Source organism: Capricornis sumatraensis, chromosome 23 (genome assembly GCF_032405125.1).
Source record: "Capricornis sumatraensis isolate serow.1 chromosome 23, serow.2, whole genome shotgun sequence".
Classification (NCBI taxonomy): Eukaryota; Metazoa; Chordata; class Mammalia; order Artiodactyla; family Bovidae; genus Capricornis; species Capricornis sumatraensis.
Window position 1 is genome coordinate 48,837,055 of NC_091091.1, and position 26,763 is coordinate 48,863,817.

At 50.5% G+C, this 26,763-nt stretch overlaps 1 protein-coding gene across 1 annotated transcript in view; it reads left to right on the forward strand.

Moving 5' to 3' along the window:
- MGMT (O-6-methylguanine-DNA methyltransferase) overlaps nt 1-26,763 on the forward strand; it is a 264,390-nt gene that overhangs the window by 36,737 nt on the left and 200,890 nt on the right. The window contains exon 2 of the mRNA XM_068961690.1: nt 13,160-13,296. Within this exon, the coding sequence (XP_068817791.1) occupies nt 13,172-13,296 (125 nt within the window). The 5' untranslated portion in view covers nt 13,160-13,171. The remainder of the gene's footprint in view (nt 1-13,159; nt 13,297-26,763) is intronic.

The window sequence follows — 26,763 nt, forward strand, 5'->3', positions numbered from 1 at the left end:
AGATTGAAAAGTGTTTCTCTCAGATCTTCCCGCCTGTTCTCACATGTTTCTTATTCTCTTAAGTCAGTTAAACTTTGCCCAACTGTAGGGGTGGGTAAAGAATGAGGTTATTTTCTGCTATGACATATTGAAGCTAAAGCTTCCCAAGACATCACAGTTGTTTCAAGACCTGACACTTCATTGTGAGCATCAGCCTGCCACCCTCTCTCCTGGAGCTCCGTGACAGGCTGTCAGCGTAGAGCCCGGGACTGAGTTGGTGCCTCGAGCCGTGGAACGTCTTCAGGTTTTGAGGCGGGGGCTGTCGGCAGGGTGCGCTGAGGACCCGTGGGAGGCCGCCAAACCCCCAGGGGTGACGCGGGCCAGAGCCCCCGCCATCAGACCTCCACACGACTACTTTCCTCGCGGATGTTCACATAAGCAGTCCTAACGGTAGTTAAAAGTTAGGGAAAAGGTGGCATTTTTTCATTTTTTTTCTTCACAGTAAGTTATAAGCAGCTCATTCTCTGTCCTTACCAACGTTCAGGATGCCACGACTGACGCGGGGATGCTGTGAGATTTGGGGAGTAAGGGGCTCAGGTGTCAGCCTGTTGCTGGGATCCTGTGGGTGCTGGGGATCCCTGCCCACCGGGCCACATTCTGGGCACAGGGCACCATGGCTCTGGGTTCTCGTGGGACTCGGGGTTCACATGAGTCTCTTGCGTCCTCACGGGGACTTGAGGTGCCTGTGAGACTCGGGGGTTTCCTCAGGACTCAGGCTTCCCGCGAAATTTCGGGTTCCACAGGGGACTCGGGATTCCCTTGGGACTCAGGGTTCACGTGGGACTTGGCGTTCTCGCGAGACTCTGGGTCCCGGGGTGGGGGGGTGGTGGACGCAGAGTTCACGCGAGATGTGGAGTTCCCGTGAGAATTGGGGTTCTTTTGAGATCTGGGGTTTCCTCGGGACTCGGGGTTCCCGCGAGACTCAGGGTTCGCGGCGCTGTGGAGTCGGCTGTTCTCCCTGAGGTGAGTGCCCGGAAGCCCAAGGGGCGTCTTGTAACAGCGTCGGGTGCGCCTTCTAGTTTAAACGGGCAGGAGAGGCCAGTCAGCCTTGAGCGCAAGGAGCTGTGGAGGGCGGCGTTCGCGGCAGGGCCCGCTGTGTGCGTGCGCCTCCCCTAGGACGGCTGCGGTCAGCAGCGGGGTGTCCCGCAGCGCTGCCCTGGGAGGCCGGCTCCTGTGCGGCCCACAGCCCTGGGGGGCCTCCCCGCCATGGCCGTCGCTCCCACCTCAGGAGCCCCCAGGTGTCGTGCCGCCTCTGGAGCGGCGAGGGGACCTGGGACCGGGCGTGAGTGGCCGCTCAGGGTCACCTGTAGCCTCCCTTCCCCTTCTCGGGGCCCGGGCTCGGGCCCTGGCGTGGGGGCTGAGCCGGCCAGACTCTTAGGCCGCGTGGGACCCCGAGGACCAGGCGGCAGGCTCGGCCGGGCCGAGGAGACCTGCGGTGCGCCTGCTGCCCTGCTGGCGCTTCGTGTCCGCCCAGTGCTGGCTCCCCGCCGAGCACAGAGGCCCGGCCCGTTAGAGCAGAGGAGGAGCTGGAAGGAGGGGTCGTCTTGCAGAATTAAGACTTCCTGGCTGCTTTTCCAAATCCTGCTCGAGTGGCTGTGGATGCAAAGTTCTCATCTTGCCTCTGACTGTTTGGGCTCCTCGCGGGAGGTCTGGGCCTCCTCATTCCTCTTTGTAACCTGCTTTCTCTGATCATTGGGGCATCTGGCCTTCTGGCTCCTGGTACACTAGTTATTAAAGAATAGCTCTTCCTTCGCCAAGTACTCACATGTTCTCTGAATTGCCAGAAGAGGGGTAAACAGCATAACCTGCTCCAACTAACACCTTGGAATGGAGCTTCGCTCATCTTTCACCCAAAGCTCCCGGAGAGGAGGGGCCCTGGGGGCAGTGGCTGGTGCTTCCTGGGTCTGGGAACCCAGCAAGTGGGAAACATCTTTGAAGTCTCCTTTTTCACCCTAATAAAAATGTGGTTTTCGTGCATCATTCTCATTTCCGTGTTAAGTTTTTCTTCCCTGAAATTAATCAGCTAGGCAGGTGTCCAGTGTTTCACTTGTAGTCTTGTGTGTGTAGGCCCCCCTGTGTACCCGGAGAGCGTGTACACTCAGATGTGAATATGCTGTGACCTCAGCCTCTCACTTCACTGCAAGTCTGTGTAGATTTGAGTCTGATCTGCAGTGCTTTGGTTAGTAGGAAAGCTTTGTAGGGAACATTTTTAATGGTTGTCGCTGATACACTTCTCAAAAGACCTTTATTGTTCTCTCTGTAGATTGTTCTGGTATCATGGACCGAGTTTTGGCAAGATGCAGAGGTGTTTTAGCTGAACTGTTAGAATGGATATGTGTGCGGTGATTGCCACTTTGGTATTGTACCTGGAAATATTTTTCAAAAGTGCTTGAAGTTCCAAGAAATTTCTGGAGTAGTTTGTTAAGCTGTGCATGTGTTAGTTTTATGCACTTTCTCTGTGGTCTCTTTTACACACACATACACACACAAACGAGTTTGTATTCCAAGTGCTCCCTAATTCCTGTGTATTTGCACAGATTCACAACAGTTTCTTTTACATACACACACACACACACGAGTTTATATTCCAACTGCTCCCTAACCAATTCCTGTCTATTTGCACTAATTCACAACAGCCTTTGAGCTTCAGAACAGAAAAGCAGTTACCTTCCTGCATGGTGTATACCTTAGTTTGCTAACAAGAACAAAAATGAAAATTTTAGAAAGGAAAACTGAGTTTTAAGTATAGTTTAAAAGTGTAGATGGTGCCTCTTTTTATTCTAGAAATGGTGGTTTTAAAGACCAGTGAACAAATTTCCTAAACATCCCTCTAACACAGCAGCTCTGACAGGCAGGCATTTTCTCAACTGTTTTTATAACATGCTGCTTGTAGTGGGTTGTTGAGATGACTGGTGACGCTTATTCAACAAGACGCACCTGTGTGTGATGCTGTGGGGCTGAGCTCCGCCCTGGCCCTGACTTCCCAACCCTTGTTGTGACGAGTATTCTTCAAGACCAAAGTGTGGTTAATCAGGACGGTGCTCTGCCATGCAGGGCCGGCTCCAGTGATGAAAATGAAAAAAAGCACAGATCACATGTTTTGAAAGTCTGTATAAGCTGGGAACAGGCAGAGCTCAGTATTTATGGGACCCCCACACCAGCAGGTTTCATTTGAAAGCCTAGCCGTGTATCTGTAATGCAGCACCTTTCATGTCAGGGCCATAGCAGAAGGCTTTGGGGTGATTTTTTTTTTTTTAAATTATGAAGATAAACTTTATTTTTTAGAGCAGTTTCAGGTTCACAGCAAAGTTGAGCAGAAGGTACAGGGAGTTCCCATACACCCCTGTCCCTCCTCACCATCACCCCCAACACACACATTGATGCGTTTGTCCATTGTTCACGTCAGGGTTCACTCTGGGTCTGGTGCTCCCCACGGGTTTGGACAGCTGTGTTCAGTGTAATGTCACGCAGCCTCCAGAACGGTTTCCCCACCCCAGAAGTCTGTGTTCTGCTCTTCCTCCCTCTCTCCCCAGCCCTGGGAACCACTGGTGGTGTCACTGTTCCCACATGATTGGAATCACAGGGCGCGCAGGCCTTTCAGGAGGCTTTTCCGTCTTCTTTCACTTAGCAACATTCGTTTAAGTCCCTCTGTGCCTCTCCATGGCTTGAAGCCGCATTTCTTTGCAGCAGTGACTAATAGTCCCTGGTCTTGGGCAGCACTTCAGCCGCTCAGTAAGCCAGGAACGTGTTGATCGCTTCCAGGTTTTAGCATTGTGAATAAAGCGGCCATAAACATCCATTTGCAGGGTTTTGTATAGACGCGAAGTGACGTTTTTGCACAACTTTTGGATCTGTTCTAAATTTGATATACCAGGTGGCAGTGCCAGTATTTTGTTTGGTGAAATCATTTCAACCAAATTGAAGCCTTCTTCTTGGTTGTTAGGGCATAATTGAGCTGTATTTTGACTCTTTTGGTGGAAAGTGACCTGGTGAAATTCCACGGTGGAGACCCCCGCCTGGTGGCACTGTGAGCTGGGTCTTAGCCACCGGCCTGGGTTTTTCTCTGGTGTTTTCCTTCTTGACTCACACACCTGGCGGGGACCAGTCCTGTCCACTTTCTTCTTCACCGTCTTTGGCCAGGTTTATTAAGAGGTGATCAGTAGGGGGTTTTCTCTCTTTCTCTCTCTTGTAGGGGTTCTACATGTTTTTTTCCTAGTTAAAAGAATCCCTCACACCTGATTGTTAGGTGGGCTGATCTTGAGTAACGAGGACAAAGGTGCTTCCCTGATGCCTTTTTTTCTCGTCCTCTGTTCAGCAGGGTGATTGTAAAACTGGTCATCTTTTCGTGATGGCTTTGTTGATGTCAGAAGGAACTGGAGCTGGGTTGCGCCCCTTTCCTACATCAGTTCTCAGTGCCAGCGGGCTCCCACTTCACACGCATAGCAGATGGAAAGGCCAGGAGGCCTGAGATGTGGCTCCTGGGGCGGCCTGGGCTCGTCTGTGGGCTGAGCACTGGCTCGGGGGCAGCCTCAGGAGCACATCTGAGCTCCATGTTTGTGCACTGCGAGGAAGAAGGCAGGCAAGGTTTCTTTTCCTAGCCTCTCTCTGGTCGTTTTCATTGTGCAGGATACCGATACTAGAAATGATTAAAAGTGGAAGGTATAGGACTGTGAAGATGGTTCTGGAAGGACAGTGTTTAAACAGGCGTGGCCGGCCTGGAATGCTACAAGCAGAGGAGGAGGGAGACCGCTTGTTACTGGGTTTCTTGCTTTTGATATAGTGGGAACCCGGCCGCTGGCGCCAACTGCTTAATTCAGAACATTAAATACCATTCATGTTGAAAGGGAGATGAAACGAAATTCACTTAGTTTTTTCAGAGGTCTCCAAATAGCCATGAAAAATCAATTTTTTTCTGCCACCAATTAATGTCAGCCACTCTGTGGCTTTAGGTGGCTGCCATGATGATGCAGGGAGCTGGGCCTGCCAGGCCTCCAGGCTGGGGTCACGGACTTGTGCTTCATGGCAGTGGAAGGGGGGGCTGGCTGGCTGGCTGCTTAACCCCTTCTGTGTCCTAAACGTGGCCTGTGGTGCTGTCCCCCTGAAAGCGTGTGGGCCTGGTTCTACCTGCGGCTGGGGGACTCCATTAAGGAAGTCAGGTTTCCCACCATGTGAGCAGGCCCCTTGTGGCTCTTGGAAAATATTCAAAGAGCTGGCTTGTCACAGCCTCCACAGGACCCTGTAGCCTAGCTCTCAGATCACACGCCTGTGGGTTTGGCACGTTGGAAACTGATGGTGGGCTTTGGGTGGTGGCTTTCCTCCCGTCCTCCCACGGGGCTCCCCAGGCCTCCACTTGGCTGCTTCCGGAAGAAGGGCCTGCAGATCGCCGTTGCCAGCACAAGCCCCTGTTTTCCTCAGCTGTAAAGCTGTTGTTTAGGAGTAATGATGGCTGGGTGGTACAACTTTTCCTCCTCTTTCTGGCTTGGAAACCGGCATGGCCTGCTGTTACTGGGGCAGATTCTGTTATGAACACATAACTCTGTGGGGTGGTTACAGCATCCCAGACACCACACGCCCCTCCCCTGCTCAGGAGGCTTTGGGTCCTCGGTGCTTCCGTTTGTCCCCCTGCTCCTGTCCCCACAGGAGCTACTGCCGTGGGCTCCCTCTGACGTGGGTCCTTGCCGTCCCGTGTCTGCGGCCTCCCGAGCTCCCAGCCACGCTGTGCTCCCTCTGGCTCAGGGCCTTAGCACGGCAGACCTGCCTGCCAGGAATGCCCCCTCCTTCACCCCTCCCTCAGAAAAGGTGACTCGTCTTTTTGTGTAGGCACTCTTCCAGGAAGCCTCTGGCCCTCAGACCCCAGCCTGTCTTTAATCCTGGAGTTCTCCTTCTGAGTCCTCACATCAAGTATACTTGACCGATTTGGATAATTAGCTCATTTATTCAGCATTTATTTGCTGAGCACCTATGATGCATTCTAAGTGTTAGTATACAGCATCAGCTCCCTTGGTGGCTCAGACAGTAAAGAATCTGCCTGCAATGTAGGAAACCCAAGGTTTGATCCCTGGGTTGGGAAGATCTCCTGGAGAAGGAAATGGCAATCCACTCCAGTATTCTTGCCTGGACAATTCCATGGGCAGAGAAGCCTGGAGGGTTACAGTCCATAGAGTTGCAAAGAGTCGGCTATGAATGAGAGACTACACTTTCACTTTTCAAGTTGAAACAGGAAATCCTCACAACCTTGGCTTGAAACAAACAGCTCTCTCTTCTTCACACAAGGAGAAGTCTAGCCACAGACAGCACTGCTGTGGTAGGGGCTGCAGCGTCGGGGCCAGGGGCTCTCCAGCCCATTGCCTTTGCTTCATGTTTATCGATGGCTGCCACGGCTCCAGGCATCACATGTGCAGTGTCAAGAAAGGGAGAAAGGGGAGGAGATGGTGCCGGCCATGTAAACACTTCTTTAAAGTTAAAACAAGACCCCTCAGCAGACTTCTCCTTATTCATTGGCCAGAGTTATCACATAACATTTGCTACCTGTATTGGAGCTTACATTCTAGTGAAGGCAACATATGGCAAATAAAATAAATCTAGTATAATTTTACATGACACAAGTGCTATAAAGGAAAAAGATGGGGAAGGATGGATGAAGGAGATGGACTGTTTTAGGAAGATTTTTCTGAGACAGTGGCGTTTGAGCAGGACTGTGAACTAAGGGACGGAGGCCCCTGTGCCAGAATGTGAAGGGAAGGCGTTTCAGGCAGCATGAGTGGCAGGTGCAAAGGTGCTGAGGCAAGAGCCATGTCTGTGTGTGCAAGGCGCGGTAGGCATGGAGTGGATCCGGTTCGCCAGCCAGAGGTGAGGTCAGGCAGGAAGGGAGGGCCCCAAGGTGTTGGGGGGCTGTGCAGGCCTCATGTGTAGGAACTAGTGACGGGAAAGGAGATGTGATTTCTTTCTTGGATCTTCATTTTATCCAACTTTTTTTTTTGAGATCTGGTTGTTTTGGCTCTGCTGGGTCTTCACTGCTGCGCACGGGCTTTCTCTGGCTGTGGCGGGTGGGGCTCCCCTCTCCTGGCGGTGGCTTCTCTCGTTGCAGAGCGCAGGCTCTGGGTGTCAGAGCGTCAGCAGTCGTGAAGCCCAGGCTCCAGAGCGCAGGCTGAATTGTCTCCTGGACCAGGGATCAAACTGGTGTCCCTTGTGTTGCAAGGCAGATTCTTAACCACTGGACTACCAGGGAAGGACACTCCCCCTAATTTTTTTATAAGTCAGATACAATTTCATACCCCAGAGTTTTTATTTTACAAAGAAAAGTAGTAACAGTCCTTTGTTTTATGGCTGTGAGATTTAGACAGTGATAAATGTAGAACATTTGCTGACATCATCTGTATATTATGTTGAATTTTAATACAGTTTTTATCCTTGTAAAAGAATTTCAAGTTTAGAAAACTCAGAACATGCAAGTAAGAGATGCAGGTGGATACTTTAAATCATTCTACCGTATCTGTACGGATAGTCTAAAATACGCTTTTACTTCAGAGCACTTTTGGATCTAGCTGCAAAGATCGTTTGGCAGGATTTGCCCTCTGTGGGCAGTCTTCCTCCCCCGGTAGACCCCGTTTGTCTCACTCCAGTTGTGCGCCCCTGAGCCTGGGGGCTCATGCGTAAGGGCACCCGAGTATTGTTGAACATTCACTATTAACCCTTACTCACAGCGCATTATGCAGGCTGCCTTCTCTCCCGCACGGGTTGAGCTCATTGTCAGGCCTCGAACTGTCTCCATGGTCTCCACCGCAACTCCCAACCTCCGTGCTCACCCATTCTTTACACAGCGGCCAGAGGATGTCTTTGAAAAGGCCAACCCGTGGATTTGTCCCCAGTGTAAAGCTCTGGGGTGCCTCAGGGACAAAGCGAGGCTAGACGCTGACCCACGGAGGCCGCGTGTCTGCCCGCGGTTCTCTCTGCAGGGGCTGGGCCTCCTCCCCGGCCCCCAGCTCTGCTGCTGGGCTCTCCACCCGGCCTGCTTCCCACACGCGCCTTCTCGCCTGGCCGGCTCCTTGTTGTGATTCCGGTCTCTGTGTAGATGTCACTTTCTCCAGACCTTCTCAGCTGTTCCCCTGCAGCAGGTGGCCCTGCTCCCCTGGGGCAGCCACCCTCCCCACCTGGCAGCAGCCTGGCCATGAGTCCTGCCTGGCTGCCAGAAACCTGCTTGGCCCTAGGCTTGGTGCTTGGGCCGTGAATGTTGGAGAGTCCGCAGTGAGCAGCGTGTTTCCTGGGTCTTGTTCCCTTTGCAGCTCGCTTGTTGGGGTCACAGTCATGGTCTTCTCTGGGCTGGCGTCCGTTGGTGGGATTCCATCTCAGAGCTGGAGGTGGGTTGGCCTCCGCAGCCTAGAGGCGTTGCTGTGGGGTGTTGGGCAGGTCTGTCGTGCTCACAGGGCTCAGGATTCCGTCAGCTTCTTTGTGCCACCGTGTGTGTGGCAGCCCCGTGTGTGTCTGGCATTGTTTTCCAGACGGCGCCTCCCACCAGCCTGTGTTGAGATGCCCTGGCTCCCTGATGCATTCGCCTGCTATTGAAACCGCGCCCTTCTTGCTGCCTGGTTCCAGCCTCTGAGGGTCCCTCTTGGTGTCTGTGACGCTCCTGTCTCTCCTGCTGGCTTCCCCCTACCCCTCTGCCAGGCCTGCCAGCTCCACGGGACCTGTAGCACGCCTGCTATTTCAGCCTGGGCTTCTCTTCAACACACACTCCACGCCAAATGGCCCAGCGCTTCTGTCCTGGGGACACATTATCCATTACATAGTAGGATTCAGTATTCAGCTAATTTTTACTCTTGCTTATGGAAGGACTCTGTGCGGAATGTCATGGTTGTCTACAGGAAAGGAAGTTTTGCACAGGCTTCTGTGGAGTCTCAAATGCCATTTCTGGCAGAGTTGGTATAAAATATTGTAAAAATTGCAGCTTTTCTTTTTCTGGCAAAGTAGCCATCGGTGGGTTATGGTTCATTATCTCTGACGAGCAGGGTGCTGCTAATGGGCCTGAAAGCCCAGAGGCGCTCCTGAAAGGACAGCCAGGCTGAGGGTGGAGGGGCTGGGCCGCGGGTACCAGGCCTGAGTCCTCGGGGAGTCCTCACGTTCAGGAACACTGAAGTAGGCTTTGATTTCCATCCTGTTTACCCAGTAAGGAAGCCGAAGGAGCTCACTCCCTCAGACTTCACGTAACTACATCATCCACTGCGTGGATATGGCTGGAAGTGACATGCCACTTGTTCAGAACTGAGACTTTGAACTTGCCAGTTATTCCTATTAAGAACGAGCTACCCTTTGCTGGTTCTTGGCATGATTGTGGTTGGCCCCCTGCTCTGTGCAGGCTGGCGGAGCTGGTTCTGAGAGTGCAGAGGCAGCTGCGCGCGGGCTGTGAGTCGAGCCCCAGGTAGTGGTCCGGGGCCAGTGCGGTGTTGCGAGGTGTGTGCCGCTGTAGACCATGGGCAGCACGGCGGCTTCGGGCCGAGCTTTGGAGTCCTCGTGGCCCCTCACAGGTGGAGGAGCTGGAGCGTGTGGCCATTACTCGGTTCAGAGGCAGCCCTTCCAGCTCAGGAAGCTGGCTGGCTGCCCTTTCCCTGCATTCCAGGTCAGTGGCCTCCAAAGTGTAGCCAGTCTGGGCTGTGCTCAGGAACCTGGCCTGACCTGCAAGGCCCTTCTCCCAGAGGAGTGAGGGGCCTGAGCTCGCCCGTCCTCCCAAGTGGGGGAATCCCTCGTGCCCCCACGCCCCAAGTCACCTTCGTTGCCTGCCCCTGGCTTGCTCTGCACAGCTGGACGTGTCTCTCCAGCCTTTGCTTGGAGTAAGGGTGAGGGTTGGGTGTGTGCCGAGCAGGACAGAGGTCTTTCCAAATGCAAGAGTACCTGGCCCACCCCATTCTTGGCTTTTCCCATCTTCTCCAGGGGGGCCCACAGAATACCCTGGTGAAGTTGGTGAAAACAGGATTACTATTCCTATCTTATTGTTGAGAAGGTTGAGGCCTGGGAAGGGGAGTGGAAATTGCCATTCGACCTTTCTCGTGGTTGGCGCTGTGCCAGTCTTATTTTCTGTAGCAGTGCTGGTCCGTGTCCTTGAGGGGGGCCTACACGGAAAAGCCCTCCTGGCAGCTGTCCTTCTTCCTGGACACTTGACACAGGTGCCGTGGGCCTGGCCCCACACCAGCTCTGAGCTCCTGCCTGGGCCTCGAGTCCCAGGACACGTGAGAGGGAGCCCAGGCAGCAGGGCGCTGACAGTGGCCGCAGCATCCTGTTCGCTGGCGGGGGTGCCCTTGGGGCCTGCCGCGTGCCTGCAGTCCCCGGCGCTCCCACAGGTGTATCCTGAGGCTTGGTGCTGCCTGTGGTTGGACGGTGGCCAGTCTTGGTTCCTACCGTTTTCTAAACTTCTTCCCAGAACTTCTGTGAGTCTTTCAGTAAGTTGCTTTTGTGCTTAAATTAGCCAGTACTGGTTTCTCGTGCCTGGAAGCAGGAGTCCTGCCTGCGAAACAGCCTGACGGAGGCCAGTGCTTCTGAGCAGGACTGGGTAGAGGGCAGGGGTCGGTGAACAATTGGCGAGTACGTACTTGGTAGAAAAACAAAGCTGCTTTCTTCTTATCCCGCTAACGCGCCTTTGAGCCTTGGGAGTGATGCTGGAGCGCCGTGCGGTTTGGGGAACGCCGCTTGACCTCTTCAAGGCATGGCTTGTTCTTCTGTCCTGGGCTCTTGGGAGGCAGAGGTGGCGATCAGCATGGCCTTACGTAGAGAAAGAGCAGCTGGCCAGGTGGCGGTGGTCAGGCTCTCTCTGGCCCCGTGGCTGCTGGCTCCTGCCCCACGTTTTGTGAATATGTGGTTATGTAACAGCTGAGGTCACTTACAGCCCCTCACACGTGCAGTACCCTGTGTAAGCACCACCTGAGACGCCCTTGTGGCTGCCTTATGGCTGCGTCTGCTGGGTCAACCTTGGGAGGAGAGGCTCCAGCATGTCTGCTGCTGCTGCGGCTGCTATGCCAGCCTGCAGAGAGTAAACATGTCTGCAGTTCCTGCGGCTCTTCAAGTTTTCTTCCAGCTTCCCTGCTCTCACCTGGCCTACCCTGGGTTCAGCGAACAGAGGTACAGCAAGAGACGTTAGGAGCAGGTGGAAGGCACAGGGAAGGGAGAAGAACCTGGGGCGAGAGCAGCGGAGGTGTGCTGCAGTTTCACAGTAGGGCAGACAGCAGGCTGCATGGTGTAGACTGGATGGTCGGGGAGGGGTAGTTTCTGGTGTCCACGCCCGGGGAGTAGAGCCCTCGATGCCTGTGAGGAGCGCCTGTGGCTTAGGGCTGCAGGACAGCCAGTTGGCTCAGCCCCTGGAGCGTGAAGGCAGCCACGGCCAGCAGCCTGTAAATGGCGAGCATGGGTGTATCCAATAAAGCTTTATTTACAGAAGCAGGTACTGGGCTGGGTTTGGCCCATGGGGTGCAGTTTGCTGGCCCTGCTGTGGCCCCTTCACGTTGTTAGCGTTTTAGCTGAGAGGTGGTTGGCCTGGGAAGAGCCCAAGTGTAGTGAGTCCCGGGAGCCCTTCCTCAGGGAGGTGAGAGTTGGTGGGGGAGTCCTGGCAGGTGGGGTGGAAATGAAGGAGCTGACAGTGAGAGGTGAGTGCCTAGCTGGCGGGGCGCACGGGGACGCATCGCCCAGGGCGAATCCGGGTCTGGGTGAAGGCAGGGGTGGGTGGAAGTGCTGTGTACAGGAGATTTTGTGCAAGGTTCCAGTTTTTGTCAAGTTCTTTTGGCGTGTTTTTGGGACACACGGGTCGAGAGAGCAGGTAAGCAGGTGAGCTCAGAGGGAGGCCTTGCCCTGGAGCTTGGTGTACCCTAGACCGCTGTGGCTGAGGGTGGAGCTCTGGAGAGAGGAATATTAGTAGGGGCGGGGCAGGGGTCCATGTGGGGAAGAAGCAGCCCAGTGCCGCTCCGGGCCAGGGGGGGGCTCCCCACAGCTCTCGCCTCTGGAGTCAAGAGTTTTTTTTTTTTTTTTTTTTTTATGTCAATTGGCCTAAACCATGGTCCTGGCTTCTTGCTGCTCTTAGTACAGCTTTTCTTTCTTTGCTGAGTTGACGAAAATCAACGTCCCTCAAAATTCACATGGATGATACATCATAGGATAGCTGTTGTACAGTTCTCTGGACAAGTTCTTCCTGACCCTCCTGATCGCCACTAGACCCCCCTCCGAAGCCCTTCTCCTGAAATGGAGAAGGTCATGCAAAACGTCAGAGACACAGATCTTGTTCCCAGCTGTGTCCCTCCTGTTCTAAAAGGTGAGAATGGATGAAGGGCTGCCCTATTGCTAAGGTCCTTACATTTCGGATCCCTTTAAAAATTGAAGAGAGGGCCTACCCTGACAGTTGCCAGGTGGCTCAGATGGTAAAGTGTCTGCCTGCAATGCAGAGACCAGAGTTCAACCCCTGGGTCAGGAAAATCCCCTGGAGAAGGAAATGGCAACCCGCTGCAGTTTTCTTGCCTGGAGAATTCCATGGATGGAGGAGCCTGGTAGGCTCCAGTCCATGGGGTCACAAAGAGTTGGATACGACTGAGCGACTTCAGTTTGTAGCTGAGATTTGTGTGCTTTCCAGAGCGAAAGCACTGTGTTTCAGTGTGCATCTACCCGGCCAGCCACCTGTTAACACAGGGGCCATTGTGTAAGAGCAGAGTTACACTGCACTGTTTCTGTAAGTTCACTCCATAATGCTCTATTGTTAAATATACTTTATTCAAAATAGCACATGGTTTGTCTTTAGTCGTCATTTAAAAAGTTGTTGGTAATTGTTTCATTTTAAATAGTTTTAGAGACTATTTAAGAGGAGCTTTAATTTCATCTTTGACTATGCATTGGTTAAAGATAACTGAGAAGAAAGGGAGATAGTAATTTAAGGAAACGGAAGGAGAAGGCACTGCTGTTCTGTGTAATTACGGTAATTTTCTGTCTCCAAAGTAACTGTGTTATAAAAATGACACATTATAATTAAATTCAAAAAATGGGGAAGAACGCTTCAGAAGATGTTTTATGTCTTATATAGCTGGGGCTTCTGTTATACTTTAGAAGTGACCACACTCTTTCACATGGGCTCAGCTGTAGTGATTGTTCTCTTTAGGTACTTGGGAAGATGGACGAGACCTGTGAAATGAAATACAAAGTGATGGACAGCCCTCTGGGGAAGCTGGAGATCTCTGGTTGTGAGCAGGGTCTGCATGGGATAAAGCTGCATGGCGCGAAGACCCCAGACACTGGGTGAGTGAGCATCCTGTGTGACACCCACTACCTGGTATGTTTAGAGCGACAGAGAGAATATGGTTATTGCTTGTTCACCATTGACCACAGGGTAACACGAGCCACACGCTACAAATCACAGAAATTAGCATCTCGCTAGAAATGGTAGGGCCATGATTGTTATTTTCAGCATCTGTGCTTGTTGCCCAGGAACCTTCCACTTTTGATTAACCATAGCAGCATAACCTGTAATTAGAAGCCCCAAGACACATTAATGTGTACGTATACAGAGGTACCATGAGCGTTGAACACTTTGATTCTTAAAGCAAGTAGGCTGGGGGGATCCCTCTGGAAATTTGGTGACAGGGAGCTGCTTGCCTAGTCTTGATTTTTAAATCGGGACCAGCCTTCACTGTTCATCAGCTTGCCAGGTGAGTTTTATTCCAGAGTCCTGGAATAGCTTAATCGGGAGCCCCACTGGGGCTCTTGGAAATGGTGTCTGATGTTGGCGTGTGTGTGTGGCTGAGGGGAAGGGTGGAAAATCCCCTTTTCAGAGGAAGTTTAGCATGTTACCGTTTCTAATGGAACTCCCTTCTCCCTTTTTTTGAATGCTCTCTGGTATTTTCTCTAATTGTAAAAACATAAAGTTAAAGCACTTTTTAATGTTTTTTTGTGAAATGTAACATTCCATTTCCTTCATTCATTGATTGTGAATAGCAGTTGTATTAAAATTGCAGTTCTTTTTATTTCTGACAGAAGAGGGGGAAAAACCACCCACTCCTCTGCTCTGTGTTTGTCTTAACTGGCTAATAAACACAGTTCCAGGAACGTTAGATAAAGAAAATGCATAAGAAACATAAAAATTGATTTCAGTGGACCCCTGTCAGAGACGGCCGTAATGAGCACAAGTGCAGTAATAAATATCAGTTTCCGCCGCCTCTGTCAAGATTTTTCCTGTAGAGCTGCATGTTACAATCAATAGTCTTTTTTTAAGACCGAAAAATAAGCAAACCTTTGAACTATATGAATACAGTCTTCTCTATTTCTATGAGAACCATCTGGCTGTAGTGCTCAGAAAATCACAGGCACCAAATACTTTGTAGAGAAAATGTCATTTTGTCTTTTAGCATGTTCATTGCACAGTAAATCACAGAAATTATGTGCTGAATTCCTTTTTTTTTTTTTTAAAGACACAGTGAATTTGGGGAAGAAAAGGTAGGAGGGAAAGCACCTCTTGAAGTGCCCCGAGTGCCCATTCCCAAGTGTGAGAGCAGAGGGAGGACGCGGCTTAGCTTTGCTTCTGCCCTCTGTGCTTGCTACATCGAGTCAGGATCAGGCTGGGCTGCAGAAAGCAAGCTCCTCCACCAAGGGCTTCGTGAGATGCAGCCCATTTCTCTGGGGGAGAAGCACGGGGGGGTGGGCAGTAAGCTGAGTCTGCTGGGGGATGGTCCCTGGAGTCCGGCCCCCAGCTTTCCCCTCGGTATCTGCAGGCTGGGCTCCGGGTGCGAGGTGCCACAGACCGCTGCTGGGAAGAGCGGGGAGAGGAGGGGAGGCCCTCCCGTTCCAGAGCAGCCCTGGCTCCTGTCTTACTTCACTGGCCATGCCAGGCTGGAGCATGGAGGTGGTTGGGTGCTGGCTGAAGTTAAGGCTTCGGCATGGAGGTGTTTTGTGTGTGTGTGGCGGGGACAAACCAGGGGTCTGTTACATGTGGTTAATTTCGAGGGAGGGGGAGTTCAGAATTAGAATAGCATAAAAATTATCTCTGTGAATACTGAGAATTAACAGTTTCATTTACAAAACCAAGGCAAAAATTGCATAATGTTGTCAAATCCATAGATTTTTAAGTCATAAAGTTCAGTGAGTTGTTGCAGATATGTAAAGCCATGCAGCCACCAACCCAAAGCAAGATATAAAACATTCCAGGAGGTTCCCTCATGCCCCCTTTCAGTCAGCCCCTCCCGTTGGCATCCAGTGTTCTGATTCCTGTCATGCTGGGTTAGTTCTGCCAGGTCTTGAAATTTGCATACATGGAGCCAACAACATATACTGCTTTTTTATTTGATTCAGTGATGATGTCAAAGTTCACCTATATAGTTTTGTGCATCAGTAAGTAGTTCACTCTCTTTTAAGAAGTAGTAGTTTGTTATATGAATATACCACAGCTTGTTTGTTCATTCTCATGTTGCTGGACAGCTGAATTGTCCAATCTGGGGCTACCGTGAGTAAAACTGCTAAGAGAATTCTTGTTCAAGCCTCTTTATGGACAGATGTTTTCGTTTCTCTTGAGTGAATTCCTAGGTGTGAATTGCATGGCTGGACTGCATGGCAAATGGATATATAACCTCCTGAGAAATTGCCAGCTTTCCCCAGTCACCATTGTTGCGTTTTTACTGGGAATGTAGAAGAGTTTGTGTTGTGCCCTCGTGTGTGGTGTGGATAGGTTTTAGAGGTTCAGTCATCCTGATGGGTACGAAGTCTGCTTTCTCTCTGTGGTGACCTGCCCTTTCCCACTGGCTGATCTCTGAACACTGTTCTCAGTAAGTGTTCATTGTGAGGCGGGTCTCTTGTGTGTTTTTAAACTGCTATTTTCAATTTGTAGTTCTGCTTACCATTTGGTGATCAGATATTTGTATTGATCATTTTTTCACATTTGGGGACATGTTTTTATTTTTCTACTAATGTCTTTAGTGAATAGAAGTTTTTAATTTTGAGGAAGACCAACTATTTTTTCCTTTCTGTTCAGCATCTTTTGTGTCTCTAAGAAATATTTTCCTGCTTTGATTTCACATTTTCAGTTATTTGAAAAACGTAATTTTAGCTTTTCCTGTTTAGATAGGTATTCCATCATCTCGAATTAACTTGTGAGGTTCTCAATGTTTTGCAGGTTACTTAGTTGTCTCAGCATCATTTGCTGAAGGAGGGGAGTGGGGAACCAATTCCTTTCTCCAGGGAGTTGCCTTGGTGCTTTTGTTGACAATCAGTCACATGGCCATCCTTGTGTGGGTTCTGCATGTCTGGACAGTGCTTCGTTCCGCTGGCCTTTTCATCTGCTCTGTGCCAGTGCTGTGCCGACTTGATGGAGCTCTGTGATGAGTCTTTGCGTCTTCCAGCCACCCCCCCCTTTTTTTTTTTTAAAGATTGTCTTGGTTTCTAGGTTTCAATTTCCCATATGACTTTTAGAATCAAGGTGTCAGTTTCTCCAAAAATGCCTACTGGGATTTTGATTGGAGTTCATTGAATCTATGTATCAATTTTGGGAGGGTTGGCATCTTAAATTGAATTTTCCAGTTCATGATTGTGGTTTATGTCTGCATTTGTTTAGATTCTGTTTAATTTTTCTCAGTAATGTTTGGTAGTTTCCAGCTTGAAAATCTATGTATATTTTGTAGAACTTATTTCTAAATACTTTGTTTTTGATGGTACTCTAAATCCACTTAATTTCTTTCTCTCTTTCTTTTTTTTCTTTTTTTTTTTTTTTCACTTTAAAACTACTGCTGCTGGTACATAACACTAAATTCACTTCTTAGTTCCAGGAATTCTTTTGCAGTTTCCTTAGGATTTTCTCTGTAGAAAATCATAATGTTTGTGAGTAAAGGTTCTTTGTTTCTTTCTTTCTGATCTTTTTCATTCTGTTACTTTTGTTGCACTGGCTGGAACCTCCAGTCTGACAGTGAATGAAAATCCTTGCAGTTGGCCTCCCTGGGTGCTCCCAGGCATGGGGGACAGCAGGGTGACTGCTGCCTGTGTTGGCTTTAGTAGCTGGCCCCCCTCCCTCTGAAAATGCTTCTCAATCTGTTGAATTTTGTTAAACAGTTTTTGTGGATTTGTCAACATAATCATGTTTTTCTCTTTTGTTCTTTAAATGTGAAATAAGTTAATTTTAGAAGCCTATATCAACCTTGAAACTTTGCGCCACAATAATCCATGGCATAATCTTTTTTCCCTTACATAGAGCTGGTGTAGACTTGCTATTTTGGAACTTCCCTGGTGGTCCATTGGGTAAGAGTCTGTGGGCGAACTCAGGGGAGTCCGGTTCTCTGGTCCAGGAAGATCCCATGTGCTGTGGAGCAACTGAGCCCATGGGCCACAACTCCTGGAGCCCAGGCACGTGGGGCCTGTGAGCCTCAACGAGAGAGGCCGCCTCCGTGAAAAGCCGCACGCCCATCTAGAGAAGAGCCCGCGCGTGGCAACAGAAAGCCAGCACAGCCAAAAATAAATAATTGAAAGATAAATTTGCTGTTTAGTTTAGGATTTGTGTATTTTAAGTTTGTGAGGGGTGTTGTGTATAACTTTTTTTGGTGATGTCTTTGTGAGATTTGGGCGTTTGGGTTTTTCTATCTACATGAAGTGAATTTGGAAGTGGCCCCTCCTCTACTTTCCAGAAGTGTATTGTCGTGGAGCTTTTTCCTCAAGTTTGGTGCCCTCTGGGTCTGGAAGGAAGGCTTCTGGTAAGAACCCACTGTCTGAGGGAAGGGGGTGCTGCCCTCGCCCACCTCTAGGGGGCTCTCCCACCACTTGGCTTTTTGCAGGTGGAGCCATTTGCACCCTCCAGGGCTGTGCTCGCCAGCTACTGTGGTGGGGGTGGCCAAGGGGCTGTTGAGCAGAGCGTCCTCAGGATGGTGGCCCCTGTTCTCACCATCCTGAGTGCTTGTGAGTCTGGCATCGGTTTCCTCTGAGGCCTCGCTGTGTTCTTCAGTAGGTCAATTAGAAGTTGGCCCCCAGCATCTATCTGTAGTGGAATTCCTTCCACCCTTCTGTACAAAGTAGGGTTCCTGCTTCCTGTATCAGTCTGTTTACTTGTACATATGGCTTCATACGGTGGTCATTGATTTCATTTTTGCATAAGATCCATTACCCACCTTTCCTAAAAATGTGAGTGAGGAATAGCAGTTTGGAAAGTGGTGTCATAGTCCCACTCTTGTAGCTTCCTGCCAGTGTCACGTTTCCATTAACAACTGTCTCGTTCAGGCTTTTTGCAAGAGCTTGACTGATTCCCCCCACACCGTCTTCCTGTGGCAGGAGAGCTTTGGCCTCATCATCATTCACCACAATGTCTAAAATCTAAAATAAGGGCAGGAGGATATATTTGTATTTCTAAGGTTATTTTGGGCTTGTTTGGTTTTCCATAAGGTTGATCATAGTATTTGATTACTTAAAAATGGACTGTACAACCCTGGGTTATACTTAACATTATGGAAATAGTAGTAGGACTTTTGGATATGGAAGGCTAGAGAGAATTAATTGGATGTACTTCCGTGTCTGTCAAAGAGTTATCTTTATTTTTCATTTTTTAATTTGTTCTATATAAAGCGTTTTAGAAAAATACCAAATGCAAGTGAAAAAGTTATAGGCCAGCCGAAGTAAACCATTGTAAAGCTTTCTGTGTGTTGAAACATTTAAAAGCACATGCAGACTGTTTTCTGCTTGATAAGAACATATGGTTCGGGTTGATGTTGTCATTTCTGGCTCCTGACGTCTGGCCTCGCCACCTCTGGTGTTGAGGATTGGGAGGAGCATGGAGGTTAGGCGTTACCTCCTCTGAGGACTTGGGTGGCCAGCCAGCTGAAGGGGATGCACCAGAACCCCCTGGGGCCTGAGAGAGCGTCATGGCAGGGCCTCTGAGTTCCTCCTGGGAGGAGGTTGACCCTCGGGTACACTGCCAGGCTTTCACTTTGGAAGGTGCTAACGCCCTCACTCCCCTGAAGGAAGGAAGATGCCTTTGAGGCCTTCACGAAGGGAAGTTGGACTCAAAGTCTGATTGAGTCCATTGGTTTGAACGGACAGTGACTGCTGGCTTCCGTATACATTTGCTGCTTTCCTGTTCATCTTTAAATATTTAAGGGGACCATCAAGAGAATGTGAGGCTGTCGGGGGTCTGTCTGGGGTTGTTGAGCCTGCTCAACCTGGGCTGCTCCATACTCTCCGAGTGGGACCTCGGTGCCCATTGGTCTGCTGGTTCCAGGTCAGGATAGATCCTGAGAGTCTGCACGGCATGAAAACCTTCCCGGGATGCTGGTGAGCTAATTCTTCCCAACAGATTGGGTGATTTTAATACAGACATTGCACTTGCTTTGTTGTAATTGGTCTTTCAGGAAGAGAAGAGTGTTCTTAAGGATAAACGCCTGAAGAAGTGCTCCCAGGAAAGGGGCTGGGACACGTGCTGCAGGAATTTTACCTGCAGCCAGTTTAGGTGTCTCGCGGCTTTTCTTCAGTAGCTCAAAATAATGATTCGTGTTGTGTGTGCTTAAAAATATAACTATTTTATTTTACAGAATGTTCCTTAAGGAGGTCTCTGGAGTCAAATAAGCATGTCTGTGAGAGGAGAACTTGCCAGGGTCTGTGGCTTAACACAAATAGTCTGTTTTTGGGGCAAGTGCTTGGATGCCCTGGTGAGCCTGCAGCCTGGCGGTGTCGAGGGGCCTCCCTCCGCGCGGTTTCTGGCTCAGGGCTGAGTTATCAGGAGCGTGTGGGGAGTCCCTCTCCTGACTTAGGTCATCAATAATCCAGGTCAGATCATGCACGCACTTCACTCCCAGGGTCCTGTACAAGTGAGACGCTGGTGTCTTCAGGCGGATGGCTGACACGGTGAGGGGGAGCGGAGGTGGAGCTCTCGGGAGCGTCTCCGGAGGAGTCCCTGTCCCCAGACGGGCCGTCCAGGGCGGCTGTGCGGCAGCATCTCAGGGCCACTTCGTGAGGCACAGGCGAGCAAGCGCACAGTGTGCCTTCAGGTGACAGCAGGGCCACGTGGTGGGTGACCGGCCCTCCACACGGGGCCTCTGGGGGGCTCCTCCTGGGTCGGCTCTGCAACTTGTACCGCAGAGAAGGTGGGTACAGGCCCCCGCAGCACAGGCTGGTGCCACACGAGCACGGAAAGGGGTGATGCCGCGCTATACTGTGCAGCTTCTGACCCAGAAAGGGACAGATAGGCTTTGCTGGCTTCACTGGCTTTCGCCCTCTTCTCTTTCTTTTCCCCTTTCCCCTAAGACTCTAGCCTGCTGCGCAGGCTCTCTGTTTACTGGGCAGGGCGAAAGGTTGGAGCAGGGTGTTTGGGCATTTTTAAGCAAGTGTCACTGAGATTTAGAACTTTCCACATCCATGTGAGAGGAAATAGCAATGTAAGAGTTTTATTCCGTCGGTCTTACTGCTGTGTTTCAGGGTGACAGAAATGACAAGACTCCGTGCCTCCCATCCTACTCTGTGTCTGTGGGTTGGTTCACTTAATTTTCAGTTTGCCAGGGTCCTCTTAGAAGGAAGAAATGAACAGTTGAATAACAGCTACAAATATATGAGTTCTAAATATGAACTCCAAACTGTCAGAATGAGTTTTTTTTTTTTTTTTTTTTTTTTAACAAGTTTCCAACATTTGAAGTATGGGAGCACTTTAGAGTAAAGGAGGTATGTTGGCTGATTTCAAGCAGAGGGAGAGGGTGCTTTCCTCTGTGGCTTGGGAAAAGTCCTAAAATCCTCTAGGTGTTGAACCTCCCCTCTGTCCATATGCCTTCTTTTGAAAGGCTGGCACTGCAGTTTTGCCAAAGAAGCAGGTCTCCTGTGGCCGTGACACAGCTGCGAGAAGCCTCGACTCTGCTGCCGGGCCTTGCCCTTGAGGAGGAGACGCAGGCTGAGTGGTGTGTGCTCCCTGGAGGACATTCCTGGCAGCGCCGTCACTGGGTGCAGGACTTGTGAGTCATACCATATCTGGTTTACTGTCACCAGGAGGGGAGTCATGACCTGGTTAGAAGCCTTGGGCTTTCCCGTATTAAGGGATGACATACAATGTTTCTCCTCCTGTGACTTTCTTTACTCAGCATGAGAGTCTCTAGGTCCACCTGCTGCTGCTGCTAAGTCACTTCAGTTGTGTCCGACTCTGTGCGACCCCATAGACGGCAGCCCACCAGGCTCCCCCGTCCCTGGGACTCTCCAGGCAAGAACACTGGAGTGGGTTGCCATTTCCTTCTCCAGTGCATAAAAGTGAAAGGGAAATCGCTCAGTCGTGACCGACTCTTCACAACCCCATGGTCTGCAGCCTACCAGGCTCCTCTGTCCCTGGAATTCTCCAGGCAAGAACATTGGAGTGGGGTGCCATTTCCTATATGTTGCTGCAAATGGCATTATGTTGAATCTAAAAAGAAATGATACAGGTGAATTTAGAAAATGGAAAGAGACTCATAGACTTAGAGGAGGAACTCAGAGTTGCCTGTTGTTTAGTTTCTAAGTTGTGTACAACTCTTTGCAACCCCTTGGACTGTAGCCTGCCAGGCTCCTCTGTCCATGGGGTTCTCCAGACAAGACTAGTGGAACAGGCAGCCATTCCCTTCTCCAGGGGGCTCTTCTCGACCCAGGGATCAAACCCACATCGCCTGCACTGGCATGCAGATTCTTTACCACTGAGCCACCAGGGAAGCCCATATTTAAAGGAATAATGTACAAGGACCTCCTGTAGAGCACATGGGCCTGCTCAGTGCTGTGTGGCAGCCTGGATGGGAGGCGTTTAGGGGGAGTGGACACGTGTGTATGTATGACCAAGTCCTTTTCCTATTCACCTGAAACTCATCACAACATGGTAATCATTTATACTTCAATACAGGATAAAAAGGTTCCAGGAAAGCCAGGGGCTCTTCCACATTTTCTCCAAGCAGCAACTCTCACCTTAAGGGAAGGGTGTCTGATGTGTGACCCTGAGGCCCACAGGGCCTAGACTGTGTGCTCTCGTGGGGACCCCTAGGGACCTATGGTCTCACAGGGCCTGTTTTGGTGGAATTGGCCAAGTCAGCAGTGGCCCCTGGGAGGCCTCCCTGCCATGTGGTGGTTGGGCCTGGACGTAGTGGGACTCCCACCACCTCCCAGCTCATCTGCCTTGGTGCCGCCCCGTGTCACTGTGCCTGCTGGCCAGCCCCCTCTGGCCAGCCTCTTGGCAGTCCGCACCCTGTTCCATACTCTTAATTAGCTGCGGTCAGGAAAGTTGGTTAAAAGGCTTGTTCAGATGGTGAGAGAAAGGAGGTTAAACTCCAGGAGAAGCAGTGGAGTCTATGACCGCGCTGTAACACCTTGGAGGTCCTTTCCTTTGTTTTCTAGAGCCCTTTTCCAGAGGGGTTGGCTTGCCAGGAGTCAGGTGTCCGGGCTCTGCTCGGATGGGCGGGGCCTCACCCGAGGAGCTGAGTGCCAGCTGCCGCGTGCAGCCCCTGGGCAGCTCCGAAGCCCCGCACAAGGGCCCCTTTGTCAGCAGAGGAGTGAGGGGGCGAGGGGGCTGCTCGTGGAGTCCTGGGGGAAGGCTGCGGGGAGAAGAGGTGGTCTCTCTACTTACTCTGGTTCTCGGCACTAACTCTGCTACAGAGCTGACCTTTCCTTCCCTGGTGCTGCTTCTTGACATGAGCGGTGGAGCAGGGGCTGGAGACAGGCCTGGTCAGGGTTTAGCAGTGAGAATTGGGGTCACTTTGTGCTGGGTGCCTGGGTGTGGGGGCTTCCCTGGGGGCTCAGGTGGTAAAGGATCCGCCTGCAGTGCAGGAGACCCCGCTTCAATTCCTGGCTCAGGAAGATCCCCTGGAGAAGGGATAGGCTTCCCACTCCGGTATCCTTGGGCCTCCTTGCCTGGATGTGAATGTCTTTAAAGTAGAATGTTCACCAGTTCATGTCTCATTTGAAAGTTTCAGCTCAAAATTAGTGTTGTCAGAATAAAGCAGATAGGATGATGCGTCCTTCACGTATTTGCCTTCCTAACGTGATGTGTACATCACGGACATGCAGGATGTTCATGCTTACGTGCTGGTGTTGAAAGCTTGTCTGGCGACGCTGTGCCCGTCTCATAGGGGACAGAGCTGACCCCACACAAGGGGCCTGGCGGCTAGAGCTCAGAGCTGTTCCTCAGGCTCTCTGCTCTGGACCTCACCGTGCCTCACGGCGCTCCCACTCCCCTTTATGAAAATAGAGCTGTGTAGGATCTGAGACCATTGACATGTATTGCTGATATTTTGCCTTTGGATTTTATTTCCAGAATTTTTTATTGTTCATGTATATCTAATATTTTCTGGTATTTAAACCATCTGTGATTAGTGAATAATGTTCAGCTTTTGTTTTCAAGATGTTACTGTGGTTTAAGCTGTAAACTCAAAATACACTTGGTTTGTTAAATTTATTTTCTTTAAATTGTGTCAGTAATTAGGTCAGCTCCTTGATATTAATGTACAGGATCATTCTTGAATGCTGATCAGTTTAGAATTTAAACTGAGTTAAAGGTTAAATGAGTTTAATTTTTGAGTCGAACTGAAGCATTGTCTTGTGTCAGATTCATCCAGAATTTTTATTTCCAGTTGCTGTATCAAGTGACAGAAGTGGGTCTTGCTGTAATGAAAACATTGAATAAATTTAGGATTAAGTTAGAGTCACTTGTTTGTTCATTCACAGCACATGAGTGCCTGCTGTGTGACAGGCCTTGTGCCTTGGGGACACGTGTTGGGCAAGGTGCAGTAATGAACGAGACAGCTCCACCTACACGGAGCCCTCGCCCAGCACAGGACAGGCTTGGTGGGCAGTCAGGTGTATTCTGTCCTTCTGTGGGGGGTGTGCGTGCACAAACGTGGAGGGGGCTGCAGTGGTGAGGGACCGGGCTGCGGGTCTGAGCCCAGTGCCTTGACGGTAGAGCTAGACTGTGATGTTGTCTGTGGTCAGCCAATGGAGCCGGTGCCCGAGGGCCACAGAGGCCTGGCGGGGGGAGGTGTGTGCAAGGGCCCAGGCCCCAGCTTGCCACAACCTGGTGATCGTGCCAGTTCTCAGGGGGTTAGGCTATGGGGACGCCACAAGGAGGAGAGGACCATCTGGAGGGACAGTTGAGCAGGGAGCTGGTCAAGAAGCAGCACCGAAGAAAACTGAAGGGGAGGGGAGACGCGGGAGGATGGAGCTGGGCGGGGTTAGGGGCGGGCCGGTTGGCAGTTGTGTGGAAATTGCTGTGGGCATCTGCTCCCTTGGTGTCAGACTTGCGGGGGTCTAATACTGACTTCCAGTTTCTTCCAGACTCTGATCTGGGAGACCAGCGTTTCCCAGCCAGCTAGTTTCAGCTTTGCTGGTGGAATTCAGGGCAGTGGTGGTGGTCCACCAGGTGTCTGCAGTGGAAATGGCTCGATCCAAAGTTGAGATGGGTACCCCGTGTCATGGAAGTGCTGTGTGAGGGGTCCAGCAGGGACCTAGACACACAGTGCCGGCAAGTTCACACCCAGGGTCTGTCACCCTCTGTCAGCTCTCGGAGCTTTGTGTCGGGCTGGAGGACGAGCCAGAGAGCGTCTCCGCGGTTCCTGGCGTCTGAGTGCTGCTCTTCTGTGCAGTGTCCCTTTGGGCTGAGCCGCCTCGCCACTGCAGCTCCAGGCAGTGGGGAGAAGCGCTCGGCCTGCTCTCTGCCCAGCGCCTGCGTCTTGGCTTTGCCTCCTCCGTGCTGCTTGCTTCCGGAGCTGTCACCCGCTTATTCCAGGTCTTCCTGGTTCATTTAATGTGTCCCCTGAGAGCCCCAATATGTCTCCTTAGAAGCATTTCCCTGACACCCTCCATGCGAGCTACACACATGCATGTAACCCAGACCTTGGCTTACAGACTGTCTTCAGTACACCTGCAGATTCTGAGGGGTTCCAAGAGCATTGGTCCTCCTGGGCCGGCATTTACTTTAACTTTTGGCATCCATTGGCAGAATGCTCACATGTATTGTGTGTTGGGGGCATCCGAGTCTTGCTGTGATGGTGCTTGTAAAGCTGCTGCTCTGTGCCTTTCTCCAGAAGGCCCGCCTCTCCACCCTCACTGGCCGGCAGAGGTGAAAGTGCTCTTGCTCTGCGGCTCCTCATGGACAGTGGGCGTGGCCGTCGCTCCTGAAGGGGCCGCCATGGAAACCTTCAGTGGAGGAAGCAAGTGCTCTGCTGTCTCTGTACGTGGTTTCACACAGGTCGGGCTGGGCCAGGGGTTCCTGGGCTGAGCACACAGCTTGGGGAAGACGTTTCCTCTCATCCTGAAGAAGCTGTGTCACTGGGAGCCGTCCCCCTGCAGCTGAATGTCGGGGCAGGGTCACTAGGCAAAGAGTTTCCATGTGCAAATTTTGCACATCCCAACCACAGGTTTCTGCCAGGCTGTTTAGACCAGCTAAAAATGGAATATAAACATTCGTAGAAGGATGCAGTTAAGAGGAGAAGCGTTTCTAAGACCTAACCCATTGCAGTTGGCAAATGCACGCCTTAGCCCATTGCAGTAGGGAGATGATGACTCTTTGTTGTCGTTCATTTCTCAGACATATGTTTTGTGTCTAGTATTTGTACGTGAGTGTCACGTGTGCACACGTGCATGTGTAAGTATAGGAGTTCTAGACTTGTCGTCTTTGATGTTGTTTCCACCAAAAATACGTACTTTTAAAGGTAGGGATAAAAAAGTTGTTCTCAGTTATTAAACCTCCTCCAGAAGTAACTTCCCCCCGTAGTGGTTTTTCCTTTCTAAAATTCATCTGGAAAAACACTTAGCTTTCTGATCTTTATTTTATCCAGTTCAAGACTGTGAGGAATAGTTGTTGTATAACTGAACAGTGCTTATTTGCTCATAAGCACCAGGCCGCTTATTTGCTTCAGAGTTTCTGGTGTGTTTACATCTTTTTAGGTAAACAAAACTTTTATTGATAATAATTTGAGACTAACGCCTTTGCCGCCGCCAGTGATGCTGGAAGCTCTCTGCTGCCTGCTGGTCCTGCGTGCAGTCTAGCCCATGTGCAGCTTCCGGGTGTCTGGGAGCATCTGGAGGGCTGGGGGCTGGTTGGGGAGGCTAGACAGAGGGGAGAGGTGCTCGCCCCTCTCTGACTCTCGGGAGGTGGTGGAGGAGACGGGACCTGGCGTGCACACAAGTGCAGTGACTGTCCGGAGGCCAGGCCTGTTTTTTAATTGGGTTGTTTGGCTTTTGAATGTTGAATTGTATGTTTATATATATTGGCTTAATTAATCCCTTATCAATCATATCACTTGCAAAAATTTTCTCCTGTTGAGTACATTGTCTTTTTGTTCTGTTGATGTTTCCTTAAAAATGGACAGGAAGAACTGAATAAACATTTTTCCAAAGAAATGCATATTGCCAAGAGGCACGTGAAAAAGATGCTGGACAGCACGAGTCCCTAGGGAAATGCAAATCAAAACCACAGTAAGATGCTACCACATGCCTATTAGAATGGCTGTCCTCGGAAAGAGCACAGATAACACATTTTGATGAGAGTGTGGAGAAAAGGGAACCCTCCTATACTGTCGGTGGGAATGTAAATTGGTGCAACCACTGTCAAAAACAGTATGGAGGTTTCTCAAATAAATAAAAACAGAACTACCATATGACCTAGCATTTTCATTCCTAGGTATATATCTGAAAAAAAGGAAAACACTAATTCAAAAAAGGACATGCACCCTAGTATTCATAGCAGTTTTATTTACACTCGCCGAGATATGGAAGCAACGGAGATTTCCATCAACAGATGAATGAACAAAGAAAATG